General features: G+C 44.2%; 3 protein-coding genes across 3 annotated transcripts in view; 1 reads left to right on the forward strand and 2 right to left on the reverse strand.

Annotated features, from left to right (window-relative positions):
- Positions 1–24,821, reverse strand: part of LOC124461886 — a 48,843-nt gene extending 24,022 nt beyond the window's left edge. Inside the window, exons 1-2 of the mRNA XM_047013314.1 lie at positions 24,752–24,821; positions 24,553–24,575 (exon numbers count right to left, since the gene is read on the reverse strand). Coding sequence (XP_046869270.1) covers positions 24,553–24,575; positions 24,752–24,821 — 93 coding nt within the window. The remainder of the gene's footprint in view (positions 1–24,552; positions 24,576–24,751) is intronic.
- On the forward strand, positions 1,737–2,128 carry LOC124461882 (RING-box protein 1A-like). The gene has a single exon (XM_047013312.1). It carries the CDS (start codon positions 1,752–1,754, stop codon positions 2,088–2,090), a length of 339 nt encoding a protein of 112 aa, XP_046869268.1. The 5' UTR covers positions 1,737–1,751; the 3' UTR covers positions 2,091–2,128.
- On the reverse strand, positions 24,818–25,819 carry LOC124461887 (suppressor of Mek1-like). Its single transcript, XM_047013315.1, has one exon. The coding sequence runs from the start codon at positions 25,817–25,819 to the stop codon at positions 24,818–24,820; it is 1,002 nt and encodes a 333-aa protein (XP_046869271.1).
- Positions 25,820–26,312: the final 493 nt, after the last annotated feature.

Below are 26,312 nucleotides of genomic sequence, written 5' to 3' on the forward strand. Positions count from 1 at the left end.
TTAGAATTTACATCAATAATTATCAAGGGGTTCAAAAATGGTAAACAAACTGATGTCATATACACTGACTTCAGCAAAGCCTTTGATTCCGTTAATCATACCCTATTGCTTTCTAAGCTGAGCGACACCCCTTTTCCTTTCTTGGGTTCGAGAATATTTAACAAATAGAAAAAAGAAGGTACTTTTTAAGTGTTCTTTTTCCGTTTCCATTTCTGTGACTTCTGGTGTACCTCAAGGTAGTCATCTTGGCCCTCTGCTCTTCACACTATTTATTAACGATCTTCCATCAGTCATTGTTCATTCGCGTGTGCTTATGTATGCTGACGATGTCAAGCTTTGTCTTACTTATAAAGATACAGATTCATTTAGTCGGCTACAAGCTGATCTTAAAAACTTTCAATCCTGGTGCCAGTTTAATCTACTAAATCTTAACACTACCAAATGTAAGGTAATGACTTTTTTCGTAACTCTCCTCAACCGGTCACTTATTTTCTAAACAACAGCCCTTTAGAACGTCTAAATAATATGAATGATTTGGGCGTACTTATGGACCATAAGTTAAATTTTAACACCCATATTTCCACCACGGTCGCAAAGGCCATGAGTGTCCTGGGTTTCATTAAAAGATGGTCACAAGAATTTGATGACCCCTATACAACTAAAGTTCTTTTTACTTCGCTTGTCCGTCCTATTTTAGAGTATGGATCTTGCATTTGGTCACCTCAATATGAGTCGCACCAGATTAGACTAGAATCCGTTCAAAAGCAGTTCTTGCTATTTGCTCTTCGTGGCTTAAGCTGGGATCGCAATGTCAATTTGCCTTCGTATTCTAGTAGACTTCTCTTGATTAACCTTCCGTCCCTAACTAACCGTAGAATTATGCTTGGTGTCATTTTTATGCACAAGCTCCTAATTGGTGACATCGACTCGCCTGAGTTATTAGCTCAGGTGAATCTGTCTATTAACTAAATGGGATAGGATAGATGTTTTAATTTTTCCATGTAGACGGAGTAGACATCCTTTAATACCTTTATCCCTTAGTCGTTGTTCTTCTAACTATGCTATGCATGAACCTTTTAGGGTCCTCTGCTCTGATTACAATCTTCTATTCCCTGTAATCGGCTCAGAGTTTTCTATTAATATGCTTAAAACATCTATCCTATCCCATTTAGTTAATAGATAGCTTTAGTATTATGTGTTTGTCTGTCTTTTCTATTGTGTATTTTGTCCACGCGATTCGTGCCGTGCGTTATACGGCTGCACCCCTCGGTCGGTCGGGTGGGAGGTGGGCAGTTATCTGCTTGGGCTCGCGCGTAACAGGCTTTGTCCTGGTGTCGTAGGGGCCACTTGAACGTACTGCGCATAGTATCGTCAACGTCCGCTAAAAAAAAAAGTGAGTGCACACAAGCAAAGGTACGTATTTCCCTCAATCTGAGGTCCCATATGCCTAGTGATGGCAATACATCGAGCAGCAATCTGAGGTCCGATAGGTCTAGTGATGGCAATATATCGAGCAGCAATCTGAGGGCCGATAGGTCTAGTGATGGCAATATATCGAACAGCAATCTGAGGGCCGATAGGTGATGGCAATATATCGAGCATTTGTGTTTTTATCATATTTTTTAATTAATCGATAAATTGATATTAGATTGATATTATTCCTAGCAGTGGGTTATATATTTTATTGCTGCGCCACCTTTTGCCGAGAAAGGAGTTTAATCCGCAATTAAATTAATTCGATTTAATATACAATGGAAGTTGATGAAGAAGAAGAAGTCGAGGCTCCCGAGGCACCCTCCAGCAGCAATACAGGCGAGAAGAAACGTTTCGAGGTCAAGAAGTGGAATGCTGTAGCACTTTGGGCTTGGGACATCGTTGTCGACAATTATGCCATTTGCCGCAATCATATCATGGATCTGTGTATTGAAGGCCAGGCGAATCAGGGATCGATAACCACCGAAGAGTGCACCGCGGCGTGGGGCGTTTGCAGTTATGCCTTCCATTTCCATTGCATTTCACGTTGGCTGAAGACCCGTCAAGTTTGCCCCTTGGATAATAGTGAATGGGAGTTTCAGAAATTTGGCCACTAGAGGAACAATGGCAGCACTCGCACACACACACACCGACACACACTCACACACACTAGCATTTATATGTACAAACATGCATTCATATAAACGATGAGCAGAACTGAGATGACTTCTACTGGACAATCTTGATAGGAGCATCAGAAACCAAGTGATTCTTTTGTCATAATTAATAAATATAAAAACAGAAAAATATAACAACAAATTGTGCAACTTTTTTAGTCGGAATTGTGGCAACTTGGGAAACCTTTTCGATTCCACAGCTAACATGCTTTTTTTCCAATAGCAAAGTTAGAAATTTTTTTAGTTCAAACTGCAAAAAGAAAGCCGTAAAGAAGAAAAAACTCAATTATCTATGTTTATGTAGGGGGGTCGAACTTTCTTCTGGTTTGGGGCAGCTAGATGAATTTTCCCTTTTTCCTCTTTTCTCCCAGTAAAGTGTTGACACGCAGAGAAATTTCACTTCACTTGTATGTATATTCGGTATATAATTCAACTAAAACTAGCTTACTTAAGAGCAGGGCACCAAGCCCCGCTTGGAGCGAAGTGTGGGGAGTTCTTTTGTGGGGAGAGCGATGGGCATCATCGGGAGAGCGGCGCGAGGTGAAAGCTTCCGCCTCCTTTAACCCTTGTGTTGCCCGGTTGGCATAAACATGCTCCCCCCCTTGCAGGAGTGCAAGACCCAGGCAGTCTAATGGCACGCTCCGGACAGGGTCCAGCCAAAGACTGTGCGCATCGCAATTGGCCGCCCGCCAACCCTGGGTAGACTCCCCTGCAACATGACCTCCGTGATCACATCCTCGCTCAGGACCAAAGACACTGACGACGGTCGGTAGAACGTATCATCCGCCAGGACGATGCCCTCGAACTTTTTGGCGATCTGCGGGTCCACCGGTCCACCGCTTGGAGTGCGGCAGCACAAGCCATCGACCACCTTCAGGATCGCCTCCAATCGCCATCCTTCACTGATTGGGGACCGGATCACTGCTGCCACCGCTTTCTCTGCCCCTATATTGACGGTTGTCAACTTAAAGGCCGTGGCCAGTGACGTCGCCATCGACGATACCGCAGAACAAGGGTCCACCTTCACGTCGAAGGTTTTTCCCCCCGTCTCAAGACGCACCATCGCCGTGGGCATCAGATGCGGATTGCGGTGCTGCAGCAGTGTGGTCAACGTCAGTTTTGGATCGGAGGCTGGCGTTGGTGCGACCCTTCGTCTGGAGGACTCGGGGGTGACTCGGTGTACGACGGAGCTGGGAGTGCGTCGACGTGGCTGTTCATGGAAGTGGAGCAGCGCGTGGTGATCCTCCTCACATATTCGGCACTTATCACCGCTTAAGCAGCTTCCTCCGGAATGTTGGTGGGCCAGGCAATTGGCGCAGTACTTATTCGCAAGCACTGCCCTCATCCTCTTCTCCACGTTCAGCCGCAGGCAGCGACGGCATCGCTTCAGAGGATGGATTCCGCGACAGACTCGGCAACGGAAGGACTCAGTTCCCGCGAAAATCTGCGCTCCTCTTTCGATGCTGTACTGAACGCGGTCTCGGAACCATGGAAACGGGATCTAGGTTGACGAATATCAGGAAGCTGCCGGGACAAATAATGAAGAAAGCGGATTAATGTAGGACGATAAAATACACATATTACTACTGGCAGCTCGGCCTTCTTAATTGGGAGGAAGGACCAAGTGCTGGACGCTACTGTAGTTTTACGTAATGGGTTTGAATTCTTTCTTCTGGAGGAAGAAAGATCAACTTTGCGACGGGACGCTTCACAATACGCGAGCGGTAAGCAGTTCGACGACGCGGACATTGCGTCACTGCCAGGGTGTGTTTGGTGGATTCGCCCGAGACGCCATTCATTAAATGGAAGATTGTCGTCTTTGAGTACCACCAGATCGCCCACTTCAAGATTTTTAGAAGGGAATCGCCACTTATTGCGCTTATGTAGCTCCTTCAGATACTCGTCTTTCCATCGGGTGCAGAAATGCTAACTCACGGCCTTCAGACGCTGCCACCGGTTAATGATAGACGGTACCTGATCCTTGATTTCAGGTTCCGTCACGGATAGCAATGAACCGCGCACTAGGAAATGGCCTGGGGTCAAAGCTAAAGAGTCGGTGGGGTCTTCAGACATAGGAGAAATCGGCCGCGAGTTCAAACACGCCTCTACCTTAGCCAGCAGCGTAGAGAACTCTTCAAAAGTATACCTTTGGTTGGAGGTGGCCTTGTAGAACAGAGTTTTAAAACTCTTAACTCCAGCCTCCCACAACCCTCCCATGTGTGGTGCCCCGGGAGGGATGAAATGCCAGGACAGATTCTGATGGCTGTAGTGGGATAATATTTTCTGCTGGGTAGAACTTAGGAAATCTTTTTCAAGCACTCTGGATGCACCTACGAAGTTTTTTCCGTTGTCGGACTGAACTGGCTGGGGACACCCTCGCCTCGATACAATGCGTGAAAAGCACCAACAGCCGGGACAATGGACTTACTACTGGCAACAGAATGGGGTTACGCTCATCGTAACTAAGGGCCGCTGCTTGTTGCACGCGCTCACATGCTCGGATCACACCTGATGCGACAATGAAAGGATTCAAATTGAGAATGGTGCTAGACGTGGGCAGAGATTTCTTCTGCTGTAGACACCGATGTTCCGTCGGAAAGTAATCACGCTGAGTGACTCGGATCAACGCCTGGAGTACTTGATTGATCTCGCTAGAGGTCACCTCCCCTCACTACCCGCTTCTCCAAGGTAGTTTCTAGTGGGAGTGGTGTCGCTCGCAGCCAGGACTCTTGTGGTTCCCGTAGCCATGGTGGGCCGTGCCACCACAAATCCTTGTGTACCAGTTCCTGCGCACTCAGGCCGCGGCTAGGGAGATCTGCTGGATTGTCCTCTGAACGAACGTGATTCCATAGGGCGTCATTTGTTGCCGTCACAATTTTTGCTACCCGATTTGCGACAAACAGGACAAACAGTGCAGGGTGGCTTATTTAACCACGACAGTACGACGGTGGAATCTGACCAATAAAAAGCCTCCGCATTATCAACTGGAAGTTGCGGAAGAACTGCAGCTGCCAGTTCAGCTAAAAGTGTGGCTCCGCATAATTCAAGGCGGGGCAATGAAACCGTTTTAACCGGGGCTACTCTAGATTTCGCTGCAAGAAGGCAGCATGATATGCCTTGGTCATTGCTAACGCGCACGTAAATTGCGGCACCATAAGCCCGCTGTGACGCATCGCAAAAACAATGGAATTGGATGTCGGAATTTGGGTCATGAAGAACCCATCGTTGAATTCGGATCTGGTCAAGGAAGGAGTAGCTCTTTGTAAAATCCTGCCAACTGTGATGGACTTCACTGGGCAATTGATCATCCCACCCTAGCTCTTGTAGCCAAAGCTCTTGCATAAACACCTTGGCTTGAATCACAAAGGGAGCCAGCCAGCCAGCGGGATCGAATAACTTGGCGATCTGCCCGAGGACTTCTCGCTTAGTATAAGCTGACTTGACATCTTGGGGTGAGATGACAAAATAAAACTCATCCGTAGTCGCTTTCCATCGGATTCCCAGTGTTTTCGCTGTGCTAGCCTCTTCGATATCGAGGAAATCAGCATTCAGTAAATGACTCTTTGGAATGCAACTGAGCACGCTCTTCACATTCGATGTCCACTTGCGCAAAGGAAAGCCAGCTGAACCAAGAGCGTCTTGAAGTTCATTGACCATTGCGATTGCCGTTGCTTCATTATGAGCCCCTGCCAGGACATCATCGACATACATATAGGACTTGATAATATCGCTAGCCAAAGGAAATTTGGATTGTACATCACTTGCGAGTTGCTGAAGTACTCGGATGGCTAAGAACGGAGCACAGTTAATGCCAAACGTGACGGTATTCAGCTCGTAATCACCAAGTTGCCCCTCTTTATTTCGGAACAGGATCCTCTGAAATGGCGTATGGATTGGATCGACCATAATTTGGCGGTACATTTTTGTGATGTCGGCATTGAAAACTACTCGGAAAAAACGCCACTTGAGAATCTGAGTAGTGAGATCGGACTGAAGTACCGGACCAGGGTAAAGTATGTCGTTGAGACTTACTCAGTTGGTGGACTTGCTAGAGGCGTTAAACACTACCCGTACCTTTGTTGTGGTGCTGTCGGGCTTGAAAACCGCATGGTGTGGCAAATAAAAATTGTTATTAGTGCCGTCAAATGGAACCTGACGCATGTGGCCCAAGTCCAAATATTCTTGGATGACGGCGTCATACTCAGTTTTTGCCGGAATATTTTTAAGGAGCCGGCTTTCGTTTTTTAGGAACTGAGCCAATGCCCCTGGTCTGGAATGACCAAGGTTGATGTTGGTTGGATCTTGAAACGGAAGTGAGACCGTATATCTCCCCGAAACATCTCTTCTTGTGGTCTTCTGGAAATTGACCTCGCAAACAGAGTCAGAGTCTTCTACCGGTTTGCCCGGTAGATCCTCCACCTCCAAAAACCTTGTGAGAAGAGTTTCAAGTCCCTCCTCTCTGCTAACAGCGACCCTCGTGGTGAACGCGGCACATTAAAACTAACGGGGACCCCTTGCAACGGGCCTGAAATGACCCAACCGAATCTCGTCTCTTGAGCCATTAAAGATCCGCACACTTCGGTCTGGATGCCGGAAAGAGTCACCGCTGGTATGACATCAATGCCAAGAAGTAGATCGATCTTTGCCTTTAATCTGAAGGAGGGGTCGGCTAGAGGAATATTGGGCATTCCTTCCAGTGTGGCTTGGGCTATCGTACATGACGGCAAATCATCAGCAACTTGGGACAAGGCAAAAGCTTCTATCTCTATCTGGACTGGAGGTCCATGCGATGACCGAATGCTTATGTGACAGACCTTCAAGGTTCTATTGACCTTTCCGTTAATGCCTGTCACTTCGGCCCTGACAGTTTGGAATGGTAACTTCATGAGTCGGAACATTCTTTCGGATATGAAATTGGCTTCCGAAGCCGGGTCTAATAGGGCCCGTGAAGCATAAGTAGTGCCCTTGTGCCAAAAGTCCACGATGGCTGTACCTAGCAACTTATCTCGTGAGGACCTTGCCTCAGAGGTAAAGTAAGTCCGGACAATATTGTGCGAACTGGGCTGGGACCGGCGTTGGATTATTCTCCGGTCGGGCGTCCTTGTGCAAGAGCGTATTGTGACGCCCCTTGCACGTGAAGCAATTGTGCTGACTCGGACAATCTTTTACTTGATGTCCTCTTGCGAAACAGTTCAGACAAAGGGACTTTTTCTTTATGTATGCCACCCTCTCTGGCACCGTCATCTGAAGGAAGCGGGGACATCGACGCACCGGGTGATTCTCCTTCATACAGAGATCACAGGATTTTGGTTTGGTGGTTACCTTAGCTTCAAATGTATTAGCCTTTCGGGTGGCTGGAAGCGGATTTCGTGGAGGTTTCGGTGTGGGAACCGAAATAGCCATTGCAGTTGTATTTTCCACTGCTTCGAGCGTACGGAACCGCTCAGTGAGGAAATCGTCCATCATTTGCCACTCTGGAATGGCAGTCTTGTCTCTCGAGATTGTTCCCATAATGAAAGTATTCTTTGGCAATTTGACGGAACAGAAAAATACGAACATGCCTCCCCAAGTGGTTACTGGCAGGCCACAGTGCTCAAAAGCGCGAATGGATGCCTGCAGAGCATTCTGATGATCCTGTAATGCTTTTCCGGACTCATGGGAAATTTGAGGCAGGTCAAGAAGTGCTCGGAATTGGCTGTTCACGATAAGTCGCTTATTTTCGAAACGCTGTTTGAGTGCATTCCATGGCGTTTCAAAACCATCATTTGTAAGCGGGAATTTTGCTACAATGAGGTTGGCTTCACCCCTCGTTTTCGCTAGGAGATGGTACAGCTTTTCAACGGGGGAAATTCGCGAATCGCTTATGTAGATGGCTGTAAACAAGTCACGGAACGTGGGCATTTTAAGTAATCTCCCGTAAAGACTTCTGTGTCAATGGGTGGCAATCGACAGCCTCGTTCTGCTGGTGCAGAGGTAGGCGCATGACGGTTCGGAGGAGTAGGAGCAGACCCTTCATGGATAAGCTCGTTTAATCGAGCCGTGCATCGCTCGTAAACTTGATAGCATTTGTCATATTTAGCTTGGATGGCTAAATCTTCAGAGTTATCGTCTTTACCATCTGTGAGTGCCTCGCATTTCTCATATTCCTGCTCGACCTTCTCCCACAACGCTTGAACTCGATCACGACGGACTTGGAGCGTAAATACGCTGACCTCGGACAGTGAAGTGACGTGGGTGTCGACTTCAAACTGAATTAGTTTATCGCAAATGGAAACAAACTTCTTCAAAGCCATGGTGGAAGCAGCTAAAACCCTTTTGGTTTCGGACCGAGTGACTCTTAGGGCGGTTACCAAAATCTGTGGAAGTGGTACCAACGATTTGACCTCTTTTTGGCTTGCTCGTCGTGGCTCTGACGTGGCTTGCTGAAAGGTCGTGCTCGATGGTGCGGACGTGAGAGTTAATGGACTAGAGAGGGTCTGAAATGCTCGGGAAGGAGGAGTAGTAGGGCTGGTACTCCTCTGGCGCTGACCTGGAGCAGCAATTGAGGATTTGCTCGGGGCTGCAGTGTTCTCAGCTGCTTTCTCGTCCTTTGACGGGCTCATAACACCAGCGAGCGGCGGTTATAAAGTGGTGAGCTGGTTTGGCACGGCTTGAAAATTAGCCAAAAAGACCAACTGGAACTTTTGGGAAAAACTGGAACGCTAACAAACCACTTAGAGAACGGCTTTGAAACGCCTTGAAATAGATTGAAAATCCAGAAAACGAGCTGGTACGTTTGGAATGACTTGGAACACTGCCAAAAAAACCTTAGGAGCGGCTTGGTACACCTTGGAATTCAAATATAACTACAAAGATGCGACTTGGTACGCGTGGAAACACTTTGGAATTGGAATCTAACTCCAAAGATACGCCTTGGAACGCGTGGGAATACACTGGATTTGAAATATAACTCCAAAGATGCGACTTGGAACGGGTGGAAACACTTTGGAATTGAAATAGAACCAAAGATACGACTTGAACACTTTGGAATTGAAATAGAACCAAAGATACGACTTGAAACGCGTGAAAACACTTTGGAATTGGAATCTAACTCCAAAGATACGACTTGGAACGCATGGGAATACTTTGGAATTGAAATAGAACCAAAGATACGACTTGAAACGCTTTGGAATCAGAATAAACAAAAGCGCGTAACACAAATTTTTAATAATTAAATATTATTCGATTTTTCCTCAACGTGACCCTTCAACATATATACCCCACAAAGTGCCTGCCAACCTAGGGTATATAGCACAGCTACTTTTGGTCGTTTGCTTTGTGCCGGTCTTTGGCACATGAGCTTGCAGCTGTGCTGGTAACTGCAGTTAAGCGGTACTTATGTATGCACGTATGTATGTATGTATATAGGCTGCAAGGGGGTACCGGGATTTTGTTCGCGGTGATGGAAAATATATTTGTGTGCGAAAAAATTAGAAATTTTTGTGGAATATATGTATGGATATGTATATGAGTATCAATATGTAAAATTTTATGTATGGAAAAATATGTATATGTATATGGATATGAATATATATATGTAAAATTTTATGTATGGAAAATATGTATATATATGTGTGTGTATGGATATGTAAAATGTTGGAGTATATGTATATATATGTATTTAAAATTTTTTTCTTTTTATATATTCTTTTGCTGTGTCTAACCGATATGCCCCAACTTTATAGGGTGTCGCGGGACACCAGAAATGTCTAACAAGGGGAACTTCAGGTATGCGAATCACCGATTTGGATGAATTTTGGATATGTTGTAGAATTCCCCGTCATTTGAAGCTGTGTGAAATATTTCGGCGCACTATTCTATATTTTCCTAATAAATCGGCTTTAAAGTTATAGCTTTGGTGACTTATAAGTAAAACGCCGAGTGGTCTACAAGCAGCTCGATGGTGTAAGGGGTAGAGGTCCTGCCTTAAATCGACGGAACTCTGGTTCAACCCCCGCCCGAAGCTAGTTAGTTTTGGGTTTTCATTTTTTTTTTTTGCTTTTTCAATAATTATTTTTGTTTAATAGCGAAATAGGTCTTTTGATGATTTTTGATTGGATTCATTTTTTATGCCTTTACAAAAACATATATATAATATAGACGCAAAATAGACTAATTAACTTCTGCCTTCACATTTTTTGTTGTGATATAAATCATAAAAACATGATACCCGTATGTATATTTTCTCAAGACTATGAATATGTTTAAATAATGCTTTTGTGCAAAAACATACCAACTTTAAACCAATTTTAAGTAAACAAACGAAATAAAAATTTTGGAAAACCACTTTCTAATCTGAAGCGAACCATGCATACTTGAGCATTCCCTTCAATATCAGAGATGACAAGTGGAATTGCCCCGGGGATTTTACTTTAGTACAGTCTTCTTTTGATGAAATTTCTCGATTTTCTTCTATAAGCGTTAAGGAGTTTTGCATTCTCTTTATCATATTTTAAACTTACCTAAAAAATACAGTACATAATGGCGTGCGTATAGCTGGTATTAGCTTAAGAGTACAAGTTAATAATAATAATTTGCATCTACAATAATTTCAATATACATAAAAAATGTTTCCAATTACAAATCATCAAAAGACCTATTTCGCTATTACACAAAAATAATTATTGAAAAAGCAAAAAAAAAAAAATGAAAACCCAAAACTACCTAGCTTCGGGCGGGGGTTGAACCAGAGTTCCGTCGATTTAAGGCAGGACCTCTACCCCTTACACCATCGAGCTGCTTGTAGACCACTTGGCGTTTTACTTATAAGTCACCAAAGCTATAACTTTAAAGCCGATTTATTAGGAAAATATAGAATAGTGCGCCGAAATATTTCACACAGCTTCAAATGACGGGGTATTCTACAACATATCCAAAATTCATCCAAATCGGTGATTCGCATACCTGAAGTTCCCCTTGTAAGTGTGGCTTTTATACGTGAGAGGGTGGTTCACTTTCGTTTTTTTTTTTTTTTTTATATCTTTATTATTTGTATTGAAAATTTTCTTCTCTTCTATACGACTTAAAAACGCGTGGAAACACTTTGGAATTGGAATCTAACTCCAAAGATACGACTTGGAACGCGTGGGAATACTTTGGAATTGAAATAGAACCAAAGATACGACTTGAAACGCGTGGAAACACTTTGGAATTGGAATCTAACTCCAAAGATACGACTTGGAACGCGTGGGAATACTTTGGAATTGAAATAGAACCAAAGATACGACTTGAAACGCGTGGAAACACTTTGGAATTGGAATCTAACTCCAAAGATACGACTTGGAACGCGTGGGAATACTTTGGAATTGAAATAGAACCAAAGATACGACTTGAAACGCTTTGGAATCAGAATAAACAAAAGCGCGGAACACAAATTTTTAATAATTAAATATTATTCGATTTTTCCTCAACGTGACCCTTCAACATATATACCCCACAAAGTGCCTGCCAACCTAGGGTATATAGCACAGCTACTTTTGGTCGTTTGCTTTGTGCCGGTCTTTGGCACATGAGCTTGCAGCTGTGCTGGTATACTGCAGTTAAGCGGTACTTATGTATGCACGTATGTATGTATGTGTATAGGCTGCAAGGGGGTACCGGGATTTTGTTCGCGTTGATGGAAAAATATATTTGTGTGCGAAAAAATTAGAAATTTTTGTGGAATATATGTATGGATATGTATATGAGTATCAATATGTAAAATTTTATGTATGGAAAAATATGTATATGTATATGGATATGAATATATATATGTAAAATTTTATGTATGGAAAATATGTATATATATGTGTGTGTATGGATATGTAAAATGTTGGAGTATATGTATTTAAAATTTTTTTTTTTTAAATATTCTTTTGCTGTGTCTAACCGATATGCCCCAACTTTATAGGGTGTCGCGGGACACCAGAAATGTCTAAGTGTGGCTTTTATACGTGAGAGGGTGGTTCACTTTCGTTTTTTTTTTTTTTTTTTAAATCTTTATTAGTTGTATTGAAAATTTTCTTCTCTTCGTTGAAACCACCTTTCACTGCGCGCACACTTTTCCCAGGAGTGGACTGTATTTGCACAAAACCTTTATTTTTGGATTTAATGTAGCACTGGATAAATTTGTAATTTTTTGTCACATTTACACACTCTGCATGCATATATATATTTTATATGTAGGAGATCACTTTTAATTTCGTAGGTTTGATTCACTGCATACATACATACATATGTGTTAAAAATTTTTTTTGAAATTGCGAAAAAATATATATTGGAAATAGGCAAATAAAATATGGCGCCTTATATACTTGGCCTATATATGCCAAAGTGCGAGGAAAAAAAAACTTGAAGTGGGCGAACCAATATGGCGCCTTATGTACTGGACACTTATATATGTATGAAAATTTGGGGACCAAAATTTTCTCTCCTTTGAGGAGGAAAAATTTGCGCGAAAGTAATTTTACTTGGATTAGGAGAATCAAGGGCAACAATTATATGTATGTGAGTATGGGTACGGATGCTGGAGACATGTACATGTACTCATATACCTATAATTTGGAAAAAATTACTTAGCTTGAAATATGGATGAAATTCCACCGATGCTAATGCTTCGAGAGGATCTTAGCTTACTTAAGAGCAAGCCCCGCTTGGAGCGAAGTGTGGGGAGTTCTTTTGTGGGGAGAGCGATGGGCATCATCGGGAGAGCGGCGCGAGGTGAAAGCTTCCGCCTCCTTTAACCCTTGTGTTGCCCGGTTGGGCATAAACAATTTAGTTTAAATTTGACATTTAAAATTGTATTTATTGAATCATTTAAAAATTTGCTGGGAATATTTAATATTGTAAGATTCCAATTATTTAAAGTCTGTTAAATACTCATGCATATATCGATTGTTAGTAATAAGTATCGATTGTTAGTAATAAGTATCGATTGTTAGAAATAAGTATCGATTGTTAGTAATAAGTATCGATTGTTAGCGATAAGTCCTCGATAGGTGGAGAGACGGCGTCTGTCTTCTCTTCCGGCGATGCAACGAGCAAGTTGCATCTGCGCAAAACCCAAAGATTGAATCCGACCAATACAAACTAATCTTTATCATTTTTACTTAATAAATAGGTGTTTACAACTCAGAAGTGGGATGACCACCCGAAAGGATACATATTTCGGGACACGGCACGCCACACGTTCCAAATCTAGGACGGCCGCCTCCACGCCCACCGCTGTTAGTGCACCCAGTGCGGTGACTACCGCTGCAGTACCGAGAACCGCTGTGCCGACTGCTGACACACGCGCCCCTGCCGGGCCCGCCGCTGCTGGGCCAACTGCCGACATACGAGCCCCTGCTGGGCTAACTGATGCCACATTCGCCCCTGCCGGGCCCGCCGCTGGTGGGCCAACTGCTGCCATACTCGCCAATGCTGGGCCAACTGCTGACATGCTCGCCCCTGCCGGGCCCGCCGACGCTGGGCCAACTGCCGCCATACGAGCCCCTGCTGGGCTAACTGATGCCACATTCGTCCCTGCCGGGCCCGCCGCCGCTGGGCCAACTGCTGCCATACTCGCCCATGTTGGGCCAACTGCTGACATGCTTGCCCCTGCTGGGCCAACTGCTGCCATACTCGCTCCTGCTGTGCCAACTGCTGACATATTCGCCCCCGCTGGGCCAACTGCTGACATATTCGCCCCTGCCGGGCCAACTGCTGCCATACTCGCCCATGCTGGGCCAACTGCCGACATGCTTACCCCTGCTGGGCCAACTGCTGCCATACTCGCTCCTGCTGTGCCAACTGCCGCCATCCTCGCCCCTGCCGGCCCCGCTGCGGCTATATTCGCCCCTGCTGTAACCGCTGCCGCCGCACCCGCCCCTGCTGTACCCTCCGCTGCGGTGTCCGCCGCTTACAGGCCACCTCTGCAGACTGCCGCCTCTGCACCCGCTGCCACTGCTGTACCCGCTGCCACTGCTGTACCCGCCGCCGCTGCCACTGCTGCACCCGCTGCCACTGCTGGACCCGCCGCCACTGCCACTGCTGTACCCGCTGCCACTGCTGTACCCGCTGCCACTGCTGTACCCGCTGCCACTGCTGTACCCGCCGCCGCTGCCACTGCTGCACCCGCTGCCACTGCTGGACCCGCCGCCACTGCCACTGCTGTACCCGCCGCCGCTGCCGTCGCATCCATTACGGTACCTGCCGCACACCGGCCACTTCCGCCTCCCCCAGCCTGGATGAGCAACTGGTGACGCTACAGAAACAACATGAGTTGCTACAGCTACAGCATCAAATCCGCAAACTGCAGCAGGGGATTGACGAATCCCAAGCACCGAGGCAGCAAGTCTGTGACGTGAGTGTTATTGAGAGCATGGTGGCTCGATTTTCAGCGGATACCGCATACGATGTGAAGAAATGGCTGAACGATCTGGAAGACGCATTTGAAATTCTGCAGTTGAACGACCGCCTACGGTTGGTCGCATGCCGTCGTATGCTGGAAGGTACGGCGCACGGTATCGGTGCACAGCTACGAAGAATTGAAGGCAATCCTCTTGCGAGAATTTGGACGCTCGTGTAGCATCGAGGAAGTGTACCACGCTCTGCGTGGCCGGCGCATCAAGGCAGGCGAGGGATGTTTAAGATTCGCAATCGAGATGCAGGAGATTGCCATGAATGCTCCGATTCCGGAGAACGAGCTGGTCGACCTGATCATTGATGGACTGCGGGACAACTCTACTCGAGTCGGCATGCTGTACTCAGCTCGGACAATGGCTGAACTGAAGCCCCTACTGGAACGCTACGAGCGCCTCCGTATGCTGGCCGCTGCCTCCAGACAAAGCAATAGTGTGAAGGCGCAGCCAACAACAACTGCCGTGGCGCCTGGAAATAAATCGTCAGGCACCGTCACGAGTGAGACCAGATGCTTCAACTGCTCAGGATGGGGGCATTACAAGAGTCAATGCCCGAAACCAATGAGACCTCCGAATTCATGTTTCAAGTGTGGCATAGTGGGCCACAGCTACAAAAACTGCCCGTCTCGAATTGGGAATGCCACCAATATCACTGCCGCCGCCGCTGATGAAGCGGGAGATCGACTAGACCATTTACAACTGGTGAGTGTTGTTACCGTGTGATAGGAATGAAATTGTGCCTGCCGAATTGTTGTCTGATTCTCCCCTTCCGAAAACTTCTGCTGTACCTTCGGAAACATTGAACGATGCACCTATGGCGATAAATTCCATTGAGCTCCCTGCTGTCAGTGAATTAGACTTTGATATAGAGTGTGATAGGAATGAGATTGTGCCTGCCGAATTGTTGTCTGATTCTCCCCTTCCGAAAACTTCTGCTGTACCTTCGGAAACATTGAACGATGCACTTATGGCGATAAATTCCATTGAGCTCCCTGCTGTCAGTGAATTAGACTTTGATATAGAGCCCGCGTTACGGGAAGAGCAAACCGCAGCCCTTAAGTCTATTATTTCCACTTCGTATGTACAAGTTGATCCAGATTTAATCAAGCCCATGAACTATGAGATGAAAATAGAATTGACTAGCCAAACTCCGATTTTCTGCCGCCCCCGCCGTCTGTCGCACCACGAACGCATCGAGGTGCGTGAGATTTGTGACGATCTCTTGAAAGCTGGCATTATTCGCCACAGTAGTTCCCCTTACGCTGCCGCGATTGTCCCTGTACGCAAAAAGGACAACACCCTAAGAAAGTGTGTAGATTACCGCCCGTTGAACAAAATTACAGTTCGAGATCATTTTCCGATTCCTCTGTTAGATGATTGCATTGAACATCTGGTGGCAAATCATTCTTCACTATCTTGGACTTGAAGAACGGTTTCCACCATGTGAAAATGCACCCAGACTCAATCAAATATACTGCCTTTGTAACCCCTGATGGCCAGTTTGAATATGTACGCATGCCCTTCGGACTTTGTAATGGCCCTTCCGTGTTTGCTAGATTTGTTTATTTTGTCCTTAAGGAACGCGTCGCATGACTTTGAAACCCACCTTGAGATTCTGAAGGAAATATTGTATGTGTTAAGAGTGAACGGGCTATGCCTGAAGCTGACGAAATGCCGTTTTGCGTATAGGGAACTAGAGTACTTGGGCTACTTAGCCAATTCCGCCGGTATCACGCCTAAACCAGCCCATATTCAGGCGATACGGGATTTGCCCATTCCAAGGGATAGCAAGGAATTAGAGCGTTGCCTAGGCCTATTCTCATACTTCCGCCGATTTGTATCAGGTTTCGCTAAGATTGCGTGTCCGCTGTCCCGATTGTTAAGAAAAGATACCCCTTATGTCTTCTCCGATGAATGCCTTGAAGCCTTCCGAACACTGAAGTTGAAATTGATCGAATCCCCCGTGTTATCTATTTACAACCCGAAGTCTGAAACAGAGTTACACTGCGATGCTAGTTCAATTGGTTTCGGAGCAGTGCTCCTCCAGAAACAAACAGACGGTAAATTACACCCAGTGTCCTACTTCTCTAAGATGGCCTCCGCCGCTGAATCGAAACTACACAGTTATGAGCTAGAGACGTTAGCTATAGTGTATTCCTTAAAACGTTTTGAGACGTACCTTAAGTTCATCCCGTTCAAAATCGTGACCGATTGTAATTCCCTTGCGCTGACACTGAGAAATGGTGGACATTCCGCCAAGATTGCTCGCTGGGCCCTGCTGTTGGAAAACTATAACTACACGATTGTACACCGCTCGGGGTTGGGTATGCCCCATGCTGATGCTCTAAGTAGAATAGAAACTGCCGCATACGTTGACGATATAAACCTTGACTTCCAACTGCAGTTAACCCAGAACCGGGACCCTGAGATTGTCAAACTCCGAGATGAGTTAGAGAAATATGAGATAGCGAATTTCGAACTGCGAGATGGAGTAGTGTACCGCCTGTCCTCGACGAGTATACCCCAACTTTATGTCCCTTCCGAAATGGTAAATCATGTCATACGAGTAGTGCACGAGAAGCTTGGCCATATGGCCACGGAGAAATGTTGTGCACAGATCAAGAAGCATTACTGGTTCCCGTGTATGAAGTCTTACGTTAACAATTACATTAAAAATTGCCTCAAGTGTATCTACTACTCCGCGTCCGCTTCGGACCACCGTGTCACGCTACATAGTATTCCGAAAGTGCCCCTTCCGTTTGATACCGTCCATATTGACCATTTGGCCCCCTTCCGTCCATACGTTCTAAGAAAAAGTATCTTCTGGTTGTCATTGACGCTTTCACCAAATTTGTGAAGCTGTACCCTGCCGCCACGACTAATTCACGTGAAGTATGCCAGACATTAGAATCTCAGTATTTCGCAAATTACAGTAGACCCCGCCGAATCATCAGTGATCGAGGTACCTGCTTTACTTCCTCCGAGTTTGAAGAATTTCTGAAGGCCAATAATATAATTCATGTGCTGAATGCCACTGCCTCACACCGGGCCAACGGCCAAGTCGAGCGGGTTAACCGTGTGTTGGGCCCCATGTTGGGTAAACTGACGGAACCTGTGGACCACGCAGATTGGGTCCAACAACTGCCGAACATAGAGTTTGCATTGAATAACTCCGTCCACTCCACAACCAAATTTGCCGCTTCCGTACTTCTATTCGGTGTTGAACAACGAGGTGTGGTAGTAGATGAACTAACCGAACGGTGGGGTGAGAGCGGAGGAGGTCGATGCCTCAGAGGTAGACGTCCGGAGATTAGCCTTCCGTAACATTGTTAAGTCCCAAGAATATAATTCGGAATATTATTCGAAGCATCACCTCCCTGCCGTTAGTTTTGAGGAGGGGGATTTCGTAGTTATTAAGAATGTGGATACTTCGGCAGGCACGAACAAAAAGCTTATCAGGCGGTATCGTGGTCCGTATGTGGTTCATAAAAAACTTCCGAACGACCGATATGTTATCCGGGATGTAGAGGGCTCCCAAATCACCCAACTACCATATGATGGTGTCCTAGAAGCCTCCAAATTAAAGCTATGGGTTGCCCCTGATCAAGATTGCACTTCTGATAGCCAAACAAAGGCGACACCAGCCACTTAAGATTCTTATTTACCCCCTCCGTTGTTACCAATTGGAATCGAGGTCGATTCCTCGTCAGGACGGCCGAGTTGTAAGATTCCAATTATTTAAAGTCTGTTAAATACTCATGCATATATCGATTGTTAGTAATAAGTATCGATTGTTAGTAATAAGTATCGATTGTTAGAAATAAGTATCGATTGTTAGTAATAAGTATCGATTGTTAGCGATAAGTCCTCGATAGGTGGAGAGACGGCGTCTCTCTTCTCTTCCGGCGATGCAACGAGCAAGTTGCATCTGCGCAAAACCCAAAGATTGAATCCGACCAATACAAACTAATCTTTATCATTTTTACTTAATAAATAGGTGTTTACAATATATAACTATTTATGTATCTATGTGTGTACCTATAGATGAAGGGTTAATTTTCGTGTGTGTGTGTGTGTGTGTCTGTTTGTGTTGGTATCATGCTTGGTAATAAATTACATATTATATTTGTATTTAATTTACTTTTTATTCTCTTTTTGTGTTTTTTTTTTTAAGATTTTGTAGTAATGCTGGAGGGAAGTAGGGAGAGGGGGGTGCGCGCTCAAATAACTAATGGAACAATTTCTTTTTTTTTTTAACATTTTTGTATATATGTATAGCTAAGTTAATTGTAGATGAAGTTCTTAATTTTTTTAATTTTCGCCAAGAAACATAAATGAAACAGAAAATATTTTTGTTTCGGTATTAAATACCGTTTCGATTGGGTATATATGTGTATCTCTGTGTGTGTTTTTCGTTGTTTGTATGTATGTATGTATGTGTGTGTGTGTGTGCAACGAATAAGAACTTAAAAATTAGTTAGGCGGATCCTTAGTATATATATTTATTATTTATATATTTATTAAATTTATTTACAGATTTTACACAAAAAAACCTAAACTGGCTTTTCTTTGGTTCGTTAATAACTTTAACGCTCAAGTGAAAAGAGAGAAAGAGAGAGAGAGAGAGAGATAGTGGGGAACAGAGAAAGAGATAGAGCAGGGTTGATTTTGCAGAGAGAGAATTAAGAAATATTTGATAACAATTAAAGTTGTAGTTGATTTTCATTGCGATTATAAATTATATTTGAATCATATCGTATCTACATGCTAAATCTAACACATACTAAATTAGTATGTGGCTAGAAGTATAAGTAGTTTATCTAGTTTTCTCTAAATATTCCTTTTTATACCATACACCCATAGGGTGAAATGGTATATTAAAGTCGCCAAAATGTATGTAACAGGCAGAAGGAAGCATCTCCGACCCCACAAAGTACATATATTCTTGATCAGGATCAACAACCGAGTCGATCTAGCCATGTCCGTCTGTCCGTCCGTCTGTCCGTCCGTCCGTCTGTCCGTATGAACACCTAGATCTCGGAGACTGTAAGAGCTAGAGCCACCAAATTTGGTATGTAGACTCGTGTAGTATGTAGAGTGATCAAGTTTATTTCAAATTTTTGCCACGCCCCTTTCCGCCCCCGCAATTTAAAAAAAGCGTTTATCTCAAAAACTTTTCCAGCTAGAGACACCATATTTGGTATGTATATTCGCTTAGTAAATGCACACATTTTGTTTGTATGGAAACTTTGCCACGACCTTTTCCGCCCCCGTAATTTGAAAAACTTGATTATCTCCCGTATTTTTTTACCTTATGCAACCAAATTTGGCACACTTAAATTTAATACTCATATCTAGCAAAATACCAAATTTGATCAAAAGAAATCGGACAGAAAACAGTCGAGTTATGCATATAAACGTTTTTTCATAAGGCCGGAGTTGGCCGTTGGCTGGTGGCCAATGTGGCCAGGGATGAGTTGCAGCCAATCCAAGTCCAGAATATTTTCATTGGTTTCGCTGTAGATGATTAAAAAGTATAGCGCGAAGAGAAGTGGCAGAAAGATGAGGAGAGATAAGGTGAGAAAGGTTGTTAAAAGATTGGCAAAGAACACGAAGAGGTTCGTGAAGAGAGTAGTTAGTCAGACATCTACTAAGGTGAATAGGAAAAAAGTTTCTGGTCGACGTGAGGGAACACAAAAATACAGCGTATCTAGTAAATTGGTAGAAATGACTTCGCCGTTGACTAGTTTATGGAGAAAGAGAATGCCAAAAACAAGCCTACGGTTATAAAGTGAAGGAAGATTAATAAGAAGAAGTCTGTCAGAATAAGAAGGTAGGCGAAGACCCGGGTCCCAATTTAGACCGCGTAGCGCAAACTTAAGGAATAGCTTCTGTACCGATTCAATACTACGCTGGTGAACATCATATTGCGGGTTCCACACTGGCGAGCAATATTCTAGAGTAGGGCGAACTAACGAAGTGTATAAAACCTTTGTTACATAGGGATCATCAAATTCTTTGGCCCAACGTTTAATGAAGCCGAGAAGGCTGCTTGCTCTGTTGACAATTGAAGAAATATGAACATTAAATGAAAGTTTAGGGTCAAACATAACGCCTAAGTCTTTGAATGATGGAACACAATCTAACAGAACAGACTTAATAGAGTAATGAGCTAGGAGCGGAGACAAACGACTGAAAGTCATAAAAGAACACTTAGAGGCATTAAGGTGTAATTTATTAACGTGGCACCAATCACAGAACGCATCGAGATCTGATTGCAAGTACTGTTGGAAAGAAGGATCATTATAGGAATAACAAATCTTGACGTCATCCGCAAACATGAGCACGCGTGAATGCGCCAAGGCCAAAGGCAAATCATTTATAAACAATGTAAATAATAGTGGGCCCAGATGACTGCCTTGGGGTACACCTGACGTAACTCGAACAGTTTTAGATATCGAGGAACGAAAAGACACCTTTTGGGTTCTGCCAATAAGATACGACTTTAACCAACCCAATAATTTTGGTGAAAAACCCATGATGTTAAGTTTCGCGAGAAGCAAAGAATGATCAACCGTATCAAAAGCCTTACTGAAGTCAGTATAAATAACATCAGTTTGACACTTTTTACGGAAGCCATGGTGTACAAGGGTAGTCAATTCTAAAAGGTTGGTAAGCGACGAACGACCTTTCATGAAACCATGCTGACAAGGAGAAATAGTGGATCTGGATAGATGTTGAAGAGAAGACGTAATAATTTTCTCAAACAGTTTAGGTATTGCCGAAAGTTTGGCAATGCCACGGTAGTTGGAAACATCCGATTTGCTACCCTTTTTAAAAAGCGGAATAATAAATGACTCCTTCCAAATATCAGGAAATCTACAAGTCTCACTCGATATAAAGAATAACCGAGCTAAAGGCTTAGATAGAGAAATAGAACACATTTTAAGGATGCAACTAGGTATATCATCAGGCCCGGGAACGAAGGAAGACTTCATAGATGACAAGCTAGAGAGAATACAGTCTTCAGTAATACTGGGAAAAAACATACAATTTAAATGTGGGATTGAAAAGAGATAGGGGTGGGATCCGAAACAGTAGTAGAATATGTCGAATGAAAAAATTTAGCAAACAGATCTGCAATATCTAAATCATTATTAGCAGACTGGTCGTTAAGTCTGAAGGTGGAAGGTAGGACATTAGAGCGTCTTTTGGAATTGACAAAGTTGTAAAATCTTTTGGGGTTATTATAAAATTCAGCCTTACAGCGAACGAGATAATTGTTGTAGCATTGAGTATTTAAGAGACAAAATTGAGATTTGGCTATACAATAATTTGCATAGTCAAGTCGCGAACCAGTTTTTTTAAATCTTTTAAAATATCTCGATTTAATGTTACGAAGATTAGAGAGCCTACGTGTGAACCAGACTGGCGAGCTGGAGACGGTAGAGACATTCACATAAGGAACGCATTTATCAATTAGAGAATTAAGAGCAGAATAGAAAAACTTCACCGCACAATCTATATCGCAGCACTCAAATAGAAACGACCAATCAAAAGAGAAAATAAGGCTGTTAAGAAGATTGAAATTTGTTTTACGAAAACATCTACGACGAGAATTTGAGATGTTTTTAAATAAATTAGTAACGGAATTGTAAGAAATAGTAACTTCAATGGTAGGATGATAAGGATCTTCAGGTTTCACTAGTGGCTGTGTTTGCGATACAGCACTAACAGTGGGATCAGAGACAAAAACAAGATCAAGGATTCTTTTAGAACAGTTAAGGAAAGAATTCAACTGATATAGTGGACATTCAAGTAGGCTATCAAGAAAAACATGTTGAGATGAAGGAATTAAGAAAGATAGATTATCATCAACAAGCCAAGAAATATTAGGCAAGTTAAAATCACCTAAAACTATAAGAACATCACGATCTTTAAGACGACCAAAAATAGTTCGTAAAGCATCAGCATGGTGCACGTAGATCATGATATCAGAAGCTGGAGGAATATAAGAACAAGAGATATATAGGCTAAAGTTAGAACATGTAACTTCGACGCAAATAAACTCAATACCTAAGGGGAGATCAATCGGCACCACACTTGAAGACAGATTCGAGTTTACAGCAATGAGTACTCCACCGCCACGACGACCAACACGATCAAGCCTATAAGAAATAAAATTATTAGAAAGAATTTCATTATCTAGAACAGAGGAGTTAAGCCAAGTTTCAGAGAAAGCTAATATGTCAGCTTAAAAGGTTTGGCTATCACAGAAAAGGTTCGACAGCTTGGTAAGAAGTCCTCTTACATTTTGATAATGAATGCAAAGACTAGACGTTATTAGTTTTTTGAAGCAGAAGATAAAGTAGGAAGGTGGACAGGCAACGGACGAGAGCGCTTATTGGGCGCAAACTCGTGTACAACTAGGCCCTCTGGCCAAAAATTAGGGTCAACCATAGCTGAGAAGTACTCATTTGGTACTGTAATTTTAAAAGAGGAGATTTCGCGAGGCCTAGAAAACTTAAACTTTTGAATTAAAACCTTAGCAGGGCAAATATTACCACAGACGACTCAGAAGTATCTGGAGCAAGCCTAGAAATAAATAATTGTTTGCGATGAGGCATTACAGTTAGTGGAGGCGGAGGAGCATTGGGATCCGCAAGTGATTGAGAGCCGGCATGATCCTGTGATTGATCAGAGTTCCCGTGAGGGATAGATTGAGGTACACCAGGGCTTGTAATGGGTACTTCAATCTGAAAAGAAGAGCATAAAGAGGGACAAGAAGATGGTGTAGGCGAAAGTAAAATCGGAGAGGAAGTAATAGAGAGAGCTGGCGACTGCTTACGAGGCAACTCAAGGGTACATTTCTTGTGCAATTTCTCAGAAGGTGGAACAAATTTTAATTGCGACAATAATTGAACGCTAGAGTCACACTCGTTTGACAGCTGTTTGGCCAGTTTGTTTAAAGAAAGAAACCTTAAACGAAGATCCCTATACATACGGCTAAAATCAAGCTGCTGGCTGGCACAAGATGGGCAAGTCCAGCGCATTAAGCCAAGCTCAGGCTTAGACACAGACAAACCAGAAAATTTGTCGTAGTCGCGGCCATTGAGGCCAGTACATTTTAAGCGAATAAGATTATCGCAGAGTCAACAAGATATTGCTCTATACTGATCATCAAAACGATCAGAATGTTTGCAATTAGGTAGACAACAAGCCATTAAAAAGCCGAAAGAAAGGCAAAAAAAATTATATATATATAAGAATATATAGAAAAATTAAATTCACAGCACAAAGATAATTATTGATAAATAATCAATAATTACAAATAAAACAAAGAGATAGCTAGAGTGCACAGCACAACAGAGAGTGCAAGAACAGTTATAAGCCGAGCTTTGAGAGGCGGCCTTACAAAAGTGATTACGCGGGAGAGAAGCTAAGCACAAGCACAAAGCAGAGAGAACAACAAAGCCACTAGCACTGATGGTATAATGGGGGCGATGAGGGGAGCAACTGCAGAAGCAATGACGAAAGAGAAAAAAAAAAAAAAAAATATGTAAATGCACCAAACACTAATCACGAAAAAGAAAAAACTGTTTAAACTGATTAATTTGGCGAATTATGGAAATAAAACACAAGGGAGTCAAGCGAACAACACCAGCGGAAGTGTAAACAAATTAAGCACAATTAAAAATTGAGAAAAAACAATAAATATTAATAAAAACTCAGGAGCTATGCAAAAACACGACCGTCACGTCAGAGAGCAGAAAGCTAGAGTGCCCATTTGGGCACACTGACTGCTGTCATAGAGTGACATCTTGAGACGTTTGCATTTAGCACGGCGATTCTTGAACCAGAAGTGCACATTCTTGCTCTCCAGGCCGGGGAATTTTTGCCTAAAAAGATGCCAAACAAAAACGAAAGAACACGAAATATGTTAGCAAAGGGTCTTACTGGATTGGGTTCTCGTTGATGCTCACCTGTAGGGCATGGTGTTCAAGTCCTCAGTGTATTTGAGTATCAAATTGTGCGACGGATGCGTGTTCATGGCAAACCATTGCTCCAATTTGGGCACTTCGGTGACCGGATTGATGAAAGTGCGATTCCTTTTGCGTCGCTCCTCATTCCAGATGCTCGAGAGATTGAGCCCGGCCCCGGTAAGAGCATTCGGTTGCATACCAGCCGCAGCTGCTGCAGTTGCCGCCGCCGCAACTGCCGCCTGGCCAAATGCTGGCATGTAATGGCTCATGTACATGAAGGATTGCGAGAACATCGAATTGGGTACCATGGAAAGGGCAATTGTTGATCCTTGTGCGAGGCGGCCACCAAATTGCCATCCATGGCCGGCGAGGGGGAACGAAATTCATCCAAATGACTGGCATCGTTCTCATTGTCATTGTCCTCCAAGTCATCGTCATCCATATCCAGATCATCTTCCTCCTCTTTGGGTGTGCTGCGGCATTTCGGGGTGGTCAACTTATTCTCATTGTTGTTGTGATTGAGAGCCGAATCATCGGGTAATTGCTCATGATCCTGCTCGTTATGTCCACCTTCCGTATGCTCCTTGGAAATGTCATCCTTGTGCTCTTCATTGGATTTCTCCTGCTGCTGTTGCTGTTGGCGTTCGTCCCTATGCACATTGCCATTGATCACATCGCTAATTTCACTCTTAGCTCTTGTGGGTGCTGTGGCCTCATCGTCATCGTGCTCCTCATCGCCATCCATGAGCGGGGAATTCCGATTCGTCTCGTGGGTGGTCAGGGAGAGCGGCAATTGTGGAGTATTTGACCGACTTACAGGCGCCTCCTCATCCATATCATTGGAATGCTGGGACATGGTATCAATATCTTCTGATTTCAAGCTCATGGGACTCTTGAGATAATCATGCGACTTGCCCGACAGATTGCCCATGCTCATGCTGGGCTGGCTACCAGCACTCGAGCTGGAGTTCTGCCCTAATTGGGCTCCATGATGCTGACTCAGATAACCGTTCATGGCCGCGTGTCCCAGGGCACTCATTGTGGTGGTCACATTGCCCCTCATCTCGGCCCGTTTCTGGGCTGCGCGAGCATTCTTAAACCAGTAGACCACATTATTGACATCCAAAGGCTTGCGACCTCGACGCGACTCCAAGGCATTCAATTGCACCACATAATTCTGAATATGCTGGCGTGAAAGATGGGGATTCTCTTGGAACCATTTCTGAAATTTGGGCAACTCCATTTCCGGATCGAAACTGGTTCGCATGCGAGTCTTCTAATTGGCATACTCAGGAAGAGCATGTGATCCTCCATGATGATGATGATGATGTATCGAAGGATGCATGGCCGGATGCATAGATGGATGTACAAGCATGCCAGAATGATGACCGGGACCAGCAGCCACACGCCCAGCCCCACCCTGTCCAACACTGGGATGATAGGCAGCGGCCACTGCCTCATTGGCCAGCAACAAACTCTCTCGGCTGCCAATGGAACCGGCATGAGCTGCTGCTGCGGCAGCCGCAGCCATTGCTGCAGTGCCCACTCCCACAAGAAAATCGACCAATTCATTGGGTCCTGCCCCCACCGGCACAGCAGACGGCGCTGTCATGAAGGGCAACATTTTGGGGGTCATGGCTGTGGCCTGGGGAGAGAGTTGATTTGACCACCATTGATCGAATTTGCGACGCAAATCATCCGATATATCCCCACCGGGCATGGCATATGTATTCTGATGCGAACTGCGACAAATCTGTGAG

Source organism: Drosophila willistoni, unplaced genomic scaffold (assembly GCF_018902025.1).
Source record: "Drosophila willistoni isolate 14030-0811.24 unplaced genomic scaffold, UCI_dwil_1.1 Seg711, whole genome shotgun sequence".
In the NCBI taxonomy this organism is placed as follows: domain Eukaryota; kingdom Metazoa; phylum Arthropoda; class Insecta; order Diptera; family Drosophilidae; genus Drosophila; species Drosophila willistoni.